The sequence below is a fragment of the Lontra canadensis genome, unplaced genomic scaffold, assembly GCF_010015895.1.
Source record: "Lontra canadensis isolate GAN:19392208 unplaced genomic scaffold, GSC_riverotter_1.0 scaffold12, whole genome shotgun sequence".
In the NCBI taxonomy this organism is placed as follows: domain Eukaryota; kingdom Metazoa; phylum Chordata; class Mammalia; order Carnivora; family Mustelidae; genus Lontra; species Lontra canadensis.
The window spans coordinates 25,004,063-25,019,205 of NW_022631006.1; the positions used below are offsets into that span (position 1 = coordinate 25,004,063).

The window sequence follows — 15,143 nt, forward strand, 5'->3', positions numbered from 1 at the left end:
TAGAACCAGTTTAATGACTGTCTTCGTTACTGAACTAAACTCCTGGGGGAGCTCATGCATTCTTCCATTCACTACCCCAAGAAGCTTCTTTTCAACCATAAACCCGGTTCAGTTCTTGCTGAAGAGTTCTACTAAAAACAATTTCCACTATCTTGGTACATTCAAATGTTGTGCTTTAGCACCCTTCCTAACTGGCCAGTTTTCTGACCATGTGAGAGAGACAGATGAGTATGAAGATTCGACAAGGACCAAGAGTGGGTAGTTTTGTGCAGAACTGGATGTCATAGGGGCACTTGGGTGGCTCAGTGGGTTAAAGCCTCTGCCTTCGGCTCAGGTCATGATCTCAGGGTCCTGGGATCGTGTTCTGCGTTGGGCTCTCTGCTCAGCAGGGAGCCTGCTTCCTCCTTCTCTCTCTGCCTGCCTCTCTGCCTACTTGTGATCTGTCAAATAAAAAAAAAAAAAAAAAAGAATTGGACATCATAGGTAGCTCCTCTGGCATCTCTCAGTCACAGGGCTGGGTGTTGAGGCCTGTGCACAAGAACACATCCTGCCTCCGTGCTGACTTAGGAGCAGCACTGGGGAATGAAGCAGGGGTCCTTGTCCTGACAGCAAATCAACAAGGCTTTGGGGTGCCTGGGTGGCTCAGTCAGTTAAGTATCTGCCTTCAGCTCAGGTCATGAACTCAGGGTCATGGGATCAAGTCCTGCATCAGGCTCTCTGCTCAGCAGGGAGCCTGCTTCTCCTTCTGCCTGAAGTTCTCCCTGCTTGTGCTCTCTTCCTCATATACTCCCTCTCTCTAACAAATAAATAAATAAAATCTAGTAAAAAAAAAAAAATACAAGTGCTTTGGTCCCATTCCTAACCTACTAAATTGGAATTTCCAGGGATAGAATTTAGGAATTTGTATTTTCAACATTCTTCTTGAGTGAATCTGATATAAAACAAATAGTAAAACCAAAATTCAAACTCTGGCTCAGCATTTATTAGCTGTGTGATCTGGGATAAGAATTTATTTATTTATTTATTTATTTATTTATGCCTCTCTGAGTTTCAGTTTCTCCAGTTTAAAAAAAAAAAAAAAAGAATTAGAACGGCAGGAGAGGAGAAGGAGGTAGGGGAGGAAGAGGAGGAGAAAGAAATAACGTGACTTACCTCATATTATTAGAGGATTCAATGAAAGCATGGCCGGCAAGTACTTGTCACAGTAGTCCATAAATGGAATTAGTTCCCTATATTATCCTACATTAACGCACCGGGATGCCAAACTCATCCTGGTACAAGCCCCATCTGCAGCCCTACTCACTACCTCTTTTTCTTTCCCAAATACCTATTTTAATGCTCCTCTAACTTATTGGCAACTTTCACAGGGAATGACAAGAGAGAGTGGTCACTGCCTACTGAGCAGAGGAGTTGAAATTGAAGCTACAGAAAAGGAGTCTGTCTATACACTTCCCACCCCTACCTGAGGGCCCCACCTCTGGCACAAAGACTTGCCCAAAAAGCTGGCCATCCCTCCTGCTGACTGGATAAAGTTGCTGTATACTTACCCAGGTCGACTTGACCTTTGCTTAGACATCAGGGTCAGCACACACAAATAGTTCTGAAGTGGTCATGGAACATACACTGTGCTCTTCTAATGCCTGGGAATAACTTCTAATTATTGATAGCCCCATCTGTTTATTATTAAGAAAAAAGTTGCACATGGAGACATACACTAATTTTTTCCTCTAACATAAATACTTAGCTTGGTTAGCACATGTTTGTCAGGATTCAGTTTTAAATTATTATTTTATTTCCATTTTCCTTACAACATCATTATGAACTAGGCTAGGGTACATTGCTTCTATTAAAAAATGTCTTTTCCTGGTGGTAAAATTAATATACTATACAAACCAAGAAACAGACTCTTAACTATAGAAAACAAACTGATGGTCACCAGAGGAGAGGGGAGATGGGTGAAATAGGTGAAGGGGATTAAGGAGGGCACTTGTCACGCTGAGTACTGGGTTATGTATGGAAGAGTTGAATCACTATATCGTACACCTGAAAACATTACGCAGTGCGTTAACTAACTGGAATTAAAATAAAAACTCTAAAAATTAGTATACTGTATGTTCATTAGACACAATTTGGGAAGTAGTAAAAATACTATATAAAGAAGAAAATTAAAACCATCCCTATCACCTAGAAATAATGAAATTAACATGTTGATGTATTTGTTCCAAATATTTTATTTTTTTAAAGAGTACAGCCAGAGAGTGAGCAGGAGGACGGGCAAAGGGAGAGAATCTCAAGCAGACTTCCTGCTGAGTGTGGGGCTCAATCTCATAATCCTGAGATCATGACCTGAGCCAAAATCAAGAGTTAGGTACTTAACCTACTAAGCCAACCAGGTGCCCCCTCAAGTTTGTTATGATTATGTATTTTAGAAAGTTGGCATAACTCGATATATATAGTTTCTGAATCATGCTTTTTCCCTTAACCTTATATTGTAACTTTTTAGTACATTTCTAAAAATTTTCAAAACTATAATTTTTAATGTTGGTAATATTATACTTTATAAGTATATTCCATAATCTATTTCCTTGTTATTGGACACTTGGGCTTCCTCCCTCTATTTTTTGCCATCATAAATATTAAGAGCTAGCTTTGCTATTTTCAGTTTACCTTTGGGAAAACAGCACTACAGAGGTTAAATGGCTTGTTGCAGGACTAGGACTGGAACACAAATTCTGTACTCCAGCCTAATTCTCTTTTTCATAGACCAAACTTTTAATTTGTTTTAAAACTATTAATCAGTGCTTAGACCATAGTTGCCACTGCAATACATTTTTATTTCCTGGCCTTCATATTTAAAAATATTACTGACAGGCTAGGAGGGTATGAATCAAGTTATATATAGCCCCAAAGTGGGGGTGAATAGGGTGAGGGGGTAATTCAGAGTCCCTACAGTTCCGTTTTTTGTTTCTACCTTTTCTCATTGTACCAGCTTCCCCAAATGAATCACCTAATAGTGATAACATCACTCTCTTTTGATTCATAAGAAGAGATAAAGATTCTCTGGTGCTCAGCATCGACCCCTACATGATAGTGCTTCCCCTCTTTCTTCACCTGATTTCCCAGCTCCCTTGTTTACTCACTTACACTCTTTATTTCTCTCTCTCTCTCAAAGTCTGACTGGTGTCTGATTTTCTGTAAAAACCACTGGTATTTGCTCTTCTGCTGTCACATCATTAAAAACATACTTACGGTATAAAATACAACTACCCTGTGTCTATGCTCTTATGCTGCTTAGAGTCATACTTCAAGGAGGTTCCGCACCAGGCCATGGAAAAAACCCAGTCCTGAGAACCTGGAAGCCCACCCTACAAGTGTTCGGCTGAGCTCTGTCACTGCTCAGAATGGCTGAGTCTGACGTTGGGCAAGTTACTTGTATCTGTGGTCTCTATTCCATCTTCATTAGCCGATCCTGAAGATTCCTTCCAGTTTGACCTCATAGCTTTGAATAGTGTTGTTCTTTCAGATGCTCTTTTAGAACATCTCTCGAAACTACCCTATTTAAAAAATAACTTGTTTGAAATGCTTCTTTCTGGCTGTCAAACACCTTTGCTTCCATGTCTGTACAGGTCCTACACAAGAGACAACGCCTGTAGGAGGGTTCCACGCCAGAGTTTTCATGTCAGCAGTACTGTTCTTGATCCAATCAACTGGGATTTCTTTCCTGGGTCTAAAGCTTTAGGTCCTATTCTGGCCCTCCTTTCCCTCTTCCTCCTCCTCCCCATAAGGTGATAGGTCTGTCATGATTTGCCCTCCTGGAACCTGCTCTCCTTCTTCTAAACCAAGCTCTCTTTACCTAGGAAACCTAGAATTCCCTGCTTATGAAGCCCTGAGCCTCCTTGAGGTGACTGCTTGAGCTTCTGCTCCTCTCTGTTCTCTTAAGGGCAGACTATATTAATGCACAGCGAGGTCAAGAGGTGACTACTTGTGCAATTTGTGTGTGGACTTGTGGAGAGAGCTTGGTTATGCTGGATTTGTAGGGTGAAGTCTACACACTTATACACAAGTTTCTTTGAAGTCAGTATGGGCAGAAGGGCATATGGCCCATTGAGATAGGGGGAAGGTTGAAGACAACCATTTGCACATTCACCTCAGGCTCACAAATGTTAGGGATGGATCTGCTTGTGAGATAAACTGCTTTGCACAGAGTGGCATACAGCAGCAAAGAAGAGTGGCTCTTCAAAGACTCTATGAATTATTTGTGGCCACATTGGAGAACTCACTAACTGGAATGAGTGGCCAATGGAAAGAGCATGGGGAAGCCAGAGACTTTTCATCTTTGGCTCTAGCTAGATGCAAGTTCTGGACACAAAGATAACTTATAATTTCTTACAAACTCGAGTTGTGATCTTGTAGACACAAAGTGTGATATTTATTAACAGTAATGACAATAGATTATTGAGCCTAACCTAACACCCACTTCTCTCTACGTGTGTTGTTCCATTTCCCCTCAACTCCCTCCTCCACCAAAATAAAATCTTAGGTAAACCAAAGCAATCTTCTTGGACCTAGTCAATCCTCAGTTAACCACCACCTCTGAGACCATTGTTACAATAAATGTTCTATTAAAAAGCATGGTAATTCCAAACCTCATTTAACTATTTCTCACATCACAGTGTTTTTTTTTTTTAGGATTAGGAGTCATGATTTCATAAATTTGGTTCTTTAAATTATATTCATGTGACAGCTCAAAAGGATCAAGATGGAAAAAAGTCTGTGCCCTTTAAAATGGTTTTAGTTGTAGTTTTACCCAATTCAAAAAATTAGCTTCGGAAAAATTCTAAACAGTTTACAAATTAGCTGGATGACATTGAACAAGTTATTTACCCTCTTGGGACCTCAATTTCTTTAACTGTAAAATGAGGGGGTTGGATTAAATGATCTCTAAATTTCCTTAAAAAATCTAAGGTTTTATGATTGCCTATGATTTTCTAAGCAGTTATGCCTAGAGCCATTTAGCAGAGAAAATTGCAGAATGTGAAAGCCTTCAGGACTTAGTGAAAAAATGAAAAGCCCATTCATCAGGAAATGGGGTCAAGTTAGAGAGCAAAGAGTGTAGTTGCCTGAGCAACTAGAGTTTGAAAAGAAATTATTACAGAGTTAAGCACAGGCCTGTGCAGGCCAAGGAGAAAGAAAAGAAGTGAGAGTTCCATCTTTTCCTGATGCTATCCTGGAATAGGAGTCGTATAACTGCTTGACTTTGTGGAATAAGGTGAGGTATAAAAAAACGAACACACAGAATATCCAATTATAGGTTGATTATAGCTGTATCTGCTACAGCTTCCTTCCAAGTGTTTTGTTTTTTTTTTTTAAAGATTTTATTTATTTATTTGTCAGAGAGAGTGAGCACAGGCAGACAGAGTGGCAGGCAGAGGCAGAGGGAGAAGCAGGCTCCCCACTGAGCAGGGAGCCTGATGTGGGACTCGATCCCAGGATACTGGGATCACGACCTGAGCCGAAGGCAGCCGCTTAACCAACTGAGCCATCCAGGAGACCCCCTTCCAAGTGTTTTCATCAAAGTCTAAAAGCTCTAGTGCCAACTCCCCGTGGGTACTTCAGCGGCTATCCACAGCATGCGAATTTTCCCTCCCTCTTTCAGTATTAGAAATCCCACCCAAAGTCCACCAAGTATAATGCTATCCTGAAACTGGGGTTAAAGCTGGTGTCAAGCCCCCAAATCCTGTTAGTGATAATATGACGAAGTAAGACATTCAACTTTGTTGGGAAACTAAGTCATATTACAGCAGACAACAATATGAAATTACTCTGTCAGAGTGTTCAACTCAAAGCTACAAACTACCCCAGAGAATATGGAGGCTCTTCAGAAGGGGAGGCCTTTTAGTCCTATAATTTCTTGCTAAAGAGAAAGTGAGGAGCTATATGGTCTGTGTTGGAAATCTAACCATATTACGAGAAACCAATTACACACCTGACTTCACATGCTCTGTAATTGATCAAAATGCAGAAAATTGCAGGTTTAGGGTGGGAAGGAAACAGGAACAAAAAACTTGTAAAATACCAGATCTGGCTAATCAGCCCTTGTATAAATAAAAAATGGATGCATTTCTAATAGCTATAATATTAAAATTTGAAAATGTGAGGTATAAATATATATTGTCAATGAATTTTATATCACTTTCTTGCATTCAGAAAGTCACAGATTTCCTATGAATCCAGACAATTTTTATTATATTTATGTTTCTGAAATCTAACTCAATTTCTTCCATAATGTGTTTTTGCAAAACTCCTCTGCTTATGAGAATATTTTGTTGAACAGAAAGAATGTGCTAACAACTATCTAGAAAGCAGACACTTGATATCAGTCCATCTTCTATTTAACCTAAATAAGGTATCATTTCTCATTAGAAGCTTGGACATCCAGAGCAGGCCACTGGACATATATAGGACTTCTGGGAGCACTGAATAGAGACACCGCTACAGTGAAGCCACTGACAAACAGGAAAAGAAGAGTTTTCACACCACATTTTGGCAAATTCAGCTGCATTTGAACTTTGGGAAGGTCTCATGAACAGCTGCTTCTTCAGGAAACTCAGAAAAACAGCCACAGTGCCCATACCATTGTGCCATTCTTATTTTTTTTTTTTTAAGATCTTATTTCTTTATTTGACACAGAGAGAGAGATCACAAGTAGACAGAGAGGCAGGCAGAGAGAAGGGGGAAGCAGGCTCCCTACGGAGCAGAGAGCCCCATGCGGGGCTTGATGTGGGGCTCGATGTGGGGCTTGATCCCAGGACCCTGAGATCACGACCTGAGCTGAAGGCTGAGGCTTAACCCACTGAGCCACCCAGCCACCCCTGTGCCATTCTTATTTAGCAAACACCTATATGGAGTTTATTATGTACCAGCCCCTGTAAATCCTTTACAAATACTAATCTTTGATTTTTTTCATAGCAATCCTATAGAGTAGGCGATATCATCACCATCCCTGTCCCTGTTCCCATTTTAATAGATGAAGAAACTGAGTCACAAGGAGGTAAGTCATTTGTTCAAGCCCCAGAGCTAACAAGAGGCAGAACCCAGGGTGTCTGACTGCAGAGCCCATGCTCCTAACCAACACACTCCCCTCCTCTCAGAGTAGGTCACTATTTGATGCAGAGGTGGAGGGGAAGAATTAGAAAGCAGCCTTGTGCTAGAGCCCTTTAGTATGTCACTTCTCCAGTGTGCAAACACTGCTTTTAAATTCTAGCAAATTCCACCTCTTTAACCTGGAGATTCTTTCTCAGGTCTGTGCTTCTTAGATGTTCCTACAATGAAAGATTCGATAACATGAATGCTAAAGAAGAATTTTAAGAGCAACTTCCAGAATGACCTTGCTTAAGAAGATGAGATTGGTGAACTAAAGGAGTCAACAGCAAGACATTAATGGTTTCTACCACATCAGAGCCTCTCAGTTACCTTTATATTCTCATAAAAAAATCAACAAATGCTTTTTGTTGCTGTATGTACAGGTTAACATTAATGACTTCTCTTTGGTTTAAGAGAAAAGAAGGTACCAGTTCCTAGAAAATATACGTTTTGGCTAAGGACCTTAGAGAGTGAGGTCTTTTAAGTATGACTAAGAGGTAGTACAGGGATATAAATCTGAAGGAATAGTTGCCATCATAAAAACATAGAAAAACCCTATTTATCTGTCAGTAGGACAATGGGTAAATTAAAGACATCCATGCAATAGAACATGAAGCAATCATTAAAAAGAATCAGGTTGATCGATACATATTTCCGTGAAAAGATATATAGAACATACTAAGTGAAGTGGGCAAGCTGCAGAACACCTTCATAGCATTATGCCACTTCCGTGAGAGAATGACACAAGAAACATTTGGGGTTTTCTTCTTTACATCCAATTACCCAACATATAGTATGTTAAATTTGGATGTAGTGTTCAATAATTTATCAGTTGCATATCACACCCAGGACTCATCGCATCCTGTGCCCTCCTTAATGCCCATCACCCAACATTTGTTTTTGTATATCTATGACATAAGGCACACTCACATACAAATTTTAAAAAGTCTGAAGGAATATATACACACCTCTTAAGAGTGGTTACCTCTGGACAGTGTGCTGAAGGGGGAGGAGGATGGTGGTGAAAAAGAGACAATTTTTTACTTTATAGACTTCCACTTGCTTGTGGTAGGTAAGACTCACCAAATGCACATGAGTTAAAGCACAAGCAAGCATATGGAAACCATTAAACAACTGGAGAAAGATTAAGAAATCATCAATTATAAATGTGCAGGGTATAAATTTGACAAACTGATTCCTGAGATACATCATATAACTCCTTTATGTACTAGTTCTTCCATAATTATGTATACATTACTGTGCTGGCTTTATTAGATTTCTATTTTGCTAATGCTATGGATTTTGAGGTTTCAATATTTTTTTTTTGAGAGAGAGAAAGTAAAAGCACAAGTGGGAGGAGGGGCAGAGGGAGAGAGAGAGAATCTTAAGCAGGCCCTACAATCAGTGCAGAACCCAATGTGGGGCTCTATCTCACCACCCATCATTGTGACCCGACCAAAATCAAGAGCTGGACGCTTAATTGAAAGAGCCACCCAGACACCCTGAAGTTTTATTTTCATTAAAACTTAAAGAGGAGGGGCACCAGGTGGCTTAGTCAGTTAAGGGTCTGCCTTAGGCTCAGGTCATGACCCTGACTCCCAGTACGGAACCGCAAGTTGATCTTCCGGCTCAGAGGGGAGTCTGCTTCTCCCTCTGACCCTCCTCCACTCATGCTCCCTTCTCTCTCTCACAAATACATAAATAAAATCTTTAAAAAAAACATAAAGAGGAAAAATAATACCTTCTATAAAACTGGTAAGTAAATAGTTAATGTGCCAGTCTTTTATAATCATATACTCCTTTAGAACTCATATATACATTATGTGGACCATAACCATATTTTAGACTGACTGGATATCAGTGTAGTATGATAGAAATAATGTGAACTTATGTGATAAATGCAGCACACCAATGAGTTTAGATGGAATCGGTTTTCTTGCCTCATGCTTTCAGCTTTCAGAACTTTTTGGAATTCCGAATTACATCTACGATATTGTGAAACCATATAGTCTACTGCTTCTCTCTTCTGTTTAACACATACTGCTCCTAGCTGGAATGGCCTTCTTTCCTTGCCCAACGGCTAACTTAAATTTAGTCGTTAAACACCATCTGTCCAGTGAACTTCAAAGTTGAACTGTCCACGGACAAATCCCCTGTAGATAACCCCCATCCCACAGGCCCAGACACTTACAAAGTCCCTGGAACAGCTCTGGAAAATTTGTGTGAGAATTGGGCTTAAGGGAAACCCTATCCAGGGAAGCAATGAATGGACAAGTACTGTTAATGTTACATATGTCAAATACCTGTTGAATGAAAGGTTTAAAATTTCATAACATTGTTGCATGATACAAGAGACAGTGGATGAGTGTATTCCTAAATGACTAAAATTTAGTGAGTTTTAAACTTCTTTTGATCACCCTCTTGCATGAAAGACTCCCCTCAAAAAAAAACAAATAGAAATTTTTGAAAAATACCCATCTTTAGTATGTGAAATGCATACTGGCATTTTCTTGCCTATTATAATCAAAACCACCTTTTAAAAATACTGATCGAACCCTAGAAATGGATCATCCCCATCACAGTTTGAAAGATCCCAAACTAAACTATATGTGTTGACAAATGATTACAAACATTGTCAAACAAAGAACCAAAATGTAACTAAAATTGCAACCAGAGTTTAGTTCCTTTTTTGCCCTTTCCACTTTCATGTTGTTTCTCCCCATTTTTTGCAACTTGTTCGCCCAAGTGGGGGGCAGGAATTCCTGTCCTAAAGTTGGATGACATCTGGCCTGAACCATAGGACGTGTGCTGAGACAGAAACCAGAGCAGTCAGCAATCTGGGAGTTGGGACTGTCTTAGCCAATTTTGAATATTTGGTCACCTTATCTGAGATTACATGTAAAATCACCTGTTTCAGTTTCTCAGAAGGCAGTTTTTATAGTGTCATTTAAAAAGAATTTTTTTCTGTGTTGTTTAATGGTTTGGGTTAATTTTAAACAAGGGTTTATGAAATGTGAGCTGGTGCCAGAAAAATGTGTATCTATTGTTGCATCCCTAGGGAAAGTAGTGGTGCTTTTAATAATACAGATTCTAATAAAGTGTCTATATTTCTTTTGAGGACCTAAAAGGCGAAGCAAAATATGGGTTGGGTAGGTGTGTTTTTAGTGTGTATGTAGACTAAATTTCACATGGCCTGAGTAAGAAAAAACTGTCCTTATTAGAATCTTATTTGTAACAAACAGATAATTATTTAGGTACCATGAGAAGAAAAGGAGTTAATTATATGAGTATTGTATCATTTAGGATTAACACTGCATGTGACAGAACTCCAAAATAGTGGTGGATAACAGTCTTATCTTAAATAAGATAGTATTTAGCCCTCATAGAAAAGCTAAGAGGTAGACAGTCTAAAACTGGCATTGCTCCATGGTGTCAAAGGACCAGGGTTCTTGCCTGTTGCTTACTACTGGTGTTTCTGTCAATGCATTCAAATTCTAGAATACTGAATGTAGAAGGGAGGAGAAATGGCATGCCCCCTCTCTTTAAGGCTATGACCAGCAAATTGCACACACCACGTCCCTCTGTAGCCCATTAAATAGAATATAAACAAATGCCTGTACTTAGCTCCAGGGAATGTTGGGAAATATAGTTTGTTTTTTTTTTTTTTTTTTTTTTTTCCGTATCTCCAACTCAAACTTCATCTATTTTAATGTATTATTTGCCTCCCACTAATAAACCTTTATTTCACTCATTATAATTGAGCAATGAATCTTCCACACTGAAATATCTTCCTTGCCCAATTAATCCAAAGGAAAAAAACTGAAATGATTAGTAAAGAAAAATGTAGGGACTAACACACCCTTTTAATATGTTTTTAAATATTTTTAACGTTTAAAAAGTGTTTAAAGTTTGTAGTTCCTAGTAGGAAAACATTATCTGAATGAATACCCTAATGGCAACAATTGCAGAATGTTTCAGTTGCATGGGGAGCAGAGGGGTAGGGATTCTCTTCACAGCACCCCAGCTTTCTTCATGAGAAGGTTGGAGGTACACTGGTTTGTATTATTGCGACATCCATTAGGTGATCGAAGTTGCTTTTCCTTCAGCAAGGGCTTTATTTGTCATGAGGGCATTATGCTTGACCTCCAAATTTGGCTGATAATTTACTGATGAGATTCATAACCTTTGGGTTGCTCTGATATTTTGACATATTCGCTGGGTTCTGGGCCACATCCTGGAAGGCCACCATAACTTCTGGATCCTGCATGGCTGCAAGAACTTCCGGATCACTAAGAATTTCATTGAGCCCAGGCATTCCTGCCATTCCAGGCATCCCCCCTGCCATTCCAGGCATTCCTCCAGGAAAATTACCAGGCATTCCCCCAGGAAAGCCACCTGGGAAAGAGCCATACTGAGCTCCTGATTGTCGTCTGGCTTCTTCCTCCCTCTGGGCTCTCTCATGTTCTTCCCGAGCCTTCTTAACCCTTTCTATTCTTTCTTTGATCTCTCGCTCTTCACGTTTTCGCTCATATTTTCTCCGATGTTCAGCAATTTTCTGGGCCCTCGGTTGAACTTCTTTCAGCATTGCACTAGCATCTTCATCATAATCCAGTTTACAAGCAAGGGCAAGATCATGTGCTGCTTCTTCCCAATGGCCCAGAAGTCTATGTGCTTTCCCACGCCACTTATAAGGCTGAGCTGAATCGGGATTTATTTCAATAGCTCTGTCACAGTCTCGAATGGCAGCATTTGGCTTCTGTAATTTGATGAAGACACTGGCTCTCTTGGCATACAGAATGGCCAAGCGAGGATTTAGTTTGATGGCATCTGTGAACAAGTCAATGGCTTTCTGTAGTTCACCATCATTTAGGGCATCAATGGCAGCCACTTTTTTATCATTTGCCTGATCCATCATTTCCTCGGTTATCTCTACATTTTCATCTCCCATTTCTTGAGGGGCATCGGTATCTGGTTCAATCACACCTTCATTGTCAATTTCTAGATCACTCTCCTCACTTGATGGTTCATCTGTCTTTATGTTTTCCTCCGCCTTCTTACTATCTGGTTTTTCTTCCTTGATACTGTCTTCTGATTTAGTTTTATGAGTGGCAGGTGGTATTTTACCCCCCATGCTCTCCACCCACTCCCGCAGGAAACGCATTTCCTCGGTGTGCAGAACGCTCGGATCCTGCTTACACATTTTCACGAAAGCCCGAAGCTCGCTCACTTTGCGGGGGTCCATGGTCCGGAGGCAGTGGCAGGCGGCAGGCGCGGCTGAGGTTGCGACCGGATTCCAGGCGCGGGTACTAGCTCAGCGTGATCGTGTGGAAGGGGGCGGCTGAAATATAGTCTTTATACCAGGAGACCATGTACCCAGCTAAACAGTGGAAGATCTCTTACATAGGAAGATCTCTTACATCTCTTACAAAGATGGCAAGGATGGATACCAGGAAAATAAGCAGATTCTCCCACACATATCCATGGCCTGGGATTTAATAAAAAAAGGGGGGAGGCGCCTGGGTGGCTCAGTGGGTTAAGCTCAGGTCATGATCTTGGGGCCCTGGGATCAAACCCTGCATCGGGCTCTCTGCTCAGCGGGGAGCCTTCTTCCTCCTCTCTCTCTGCCTGTCTCTCTGCCTACTTGTGATCTCTCTCTCTGTCAAATAAATAAACAAAATCTTTAAAAAAAAACAACTTTAGGCTCCATTTCTGCAATCTTTGCCTCTCCTTCTCAAACAGTTTCTCTTTCTCCTTTTTTCCCCAGTTGAAGTGAATTACAAAGAGCACTAGTCTGCTTGGCTTAGTTGATTATTTGTTATATGGCAGAACCTGCAATGACAGGGCAGCATGTGGATGGCTAGAACTAGAGCCAATCAAACCCTAACCACAAAGCTGGGTAACAGGGTCTAGCCAGGCACCAGGAAGAGGGAAATGAATGTTGGGGAAGCAAGCAACAAAAACCTTAATACAATGTCTAAAAGGCAGCTCTCAGTTAACACGTTCCAATCAAAATTCTTAATTTCTCCCCCATATTCTACCTCCAAATGCACTACTGGCCACACAGTTGTTTATGCCAACAACCTAAGCGTAATCCTTGAGCTTCTTTTCCTCTCACTCCTCATATCTAATCAGGACCTGCTACATATTATGTGGAGCCCAATAAAAAATTAACACACAGGGCCCCTTGTTGAAAAATTACCAAGAATTTTAAGACTCCAACAGCAGAGCATTAAACCAACTGTGGAGTCCTTCCAAGTGTGGGGTCTGGTACAAGCGCACATGAAGGCAGACATGCATCCAATATACATCTCATGAAATAATAGAAAATATATATTGGTCTCTGTCCCCAGTTCCTGGCACACAGCTCCTAAAACCCCTATCAATTCCTAAGTGATAAGAGCAGTACAAGCATCTTCTGTTCTAATGAGGTGATTTTGGGTGGGTTCCTGGATGGCTCCTGGATAAGGACTGGTCACTGGAAAGAGGGAGTCATGATTAGAAGCTTGGGATTTTTAGCCACAACCCCAATCTCTTGAGAGGGGCAAGGGCTGAAAATGGAATTAATGATTGATCAATCATGCCAACATAATAAGACCTCCATAAAATCCCAAAAGTATGGGGTTCAAAGAGCTTCCAAGTGGGTGTACACATCTATACCAAGAGGGTGATGCACTCCAGATCCATGGGGACAGAACCTCCCAGAACTTGCTCTAGGTATCTCTTCATCTGGTTGTACCCCTTTCTCATGTATCATATCCCTGAATAAACCGGTAAAGGTATGTAAGCATTTCCCTGAGTTCTGAGAGCCCCTCTAGCCAATTAATTGTGCTTGTAGAAGGGGTCATTGAAACCTTTGCTCTAGAGCCAGTGGGTCAGAGCCATGGACAATATGAAGCTTGCAACTGGGGTCTGAAGTAGTGGTGGGGAGAGGCAGACTTATGGGAGTGAGCCCTTAACCCATGAGATCTGAGGCTACCTCAAGGTAGACAGTGTCAGAATAGAGTTGAATGGTAGGACACCCAGCTGACATCAGAGGCTGGCTTGTTGTTGTGAAGAAAACCCCCCACATATCTGGTGACAGAAATGTCAGAAGTGGGTTGTGTTAGTAGGAAATTCACAGGGAAGAAACTCAAAGTAGAGGAGAACTGGGTTTTTCTCTATATAGGAAGGGAAAAAACCCGAGTTTTTCCTTTATATCTATGTGAAAGTTACTTTTATGTATTAACTCAACTGGGCAACAGAGTGCACAGACATTTGGTTAAGCAGTTTTCTGGGTTTGTCTCTGAGAATGTTTCTGGATGAGATTAACACAGGAATCAGCAGATGGAGTAAAGCAGATTGCTCTCTCTAATGTGGGTGGGCTTTATCCAACAAGTTGAGGGCCTGACTAGAATAAAAACAACAAAAAATATGAGGGACCACCTTCTACCTAGACATAAGTCTTTTACTGCCCTTAAACTCGAACTGAAACTTCAATTATTCTTGGGTCTCGAGACTGCCAGCTTCCACCATCCCCCCTGAGTCTGGAGCTTGCCAACCGCCAATCTTGGGACTTCACAGCCTCCATACTTACATGAGCCAATTCCTTATAAGAAATCACTTTTCTTTCTCTCTCTCTATCCTACTGGTTTCTCTGGAGAACCGTAATACGACTTCCAAAACATTTCTTAAATTGGTAAACCTGTCTCCATTTCCATGATGACATTTTGGATCTTTGGTCCTGGACTAAATGGTGTTGGCCTCTTAACAAATGTACCAGCTTTCACTTTTGCCCCTGCTTCAGTGGTGTTCAATCAGAGAAGCAGAACTGCAAGAAAGGACACACTCACACATAATACATATATAACAAATGTATAAATATAAAATATACATATCATATATGCCGAGTATTTACATAAAATATCACATATTTCAAATACAAAACATATTTATTTATTTATTAAGATTTTATTAATCTATTTGACAGAGGGAAAGACAGTGTGAGAGGGAACACAAGCAGG

General features: G+C 40.6%; 1 protein-coding gene across 1 annotated transcript; it reads right to left on the reverse strand.

Annotated features, from left to right (window-relative positions):
- Nucleotides 1–11,154: 11,154 nt before the first annotated feature.
- Nucleotides 11,155–12,478, reverse strand: LOC116867291 (hsc70-interacting protein-like). Its single transcript, XM_032856901.1, has one exon. It carries the CDS (start codon nt 12,383–12,385, stop codon nt 11,276–11,278), a length of 1,110 nt encoding a protein of 369 aa, XP_032712792.1. The 5' UTR covers nt 12,386–12,478; the 3' UTR covers nt 11,155–11,275.
- Between the last annotated feature and the right edge of the window lie 2,665 nt (nt 12,479–15,143).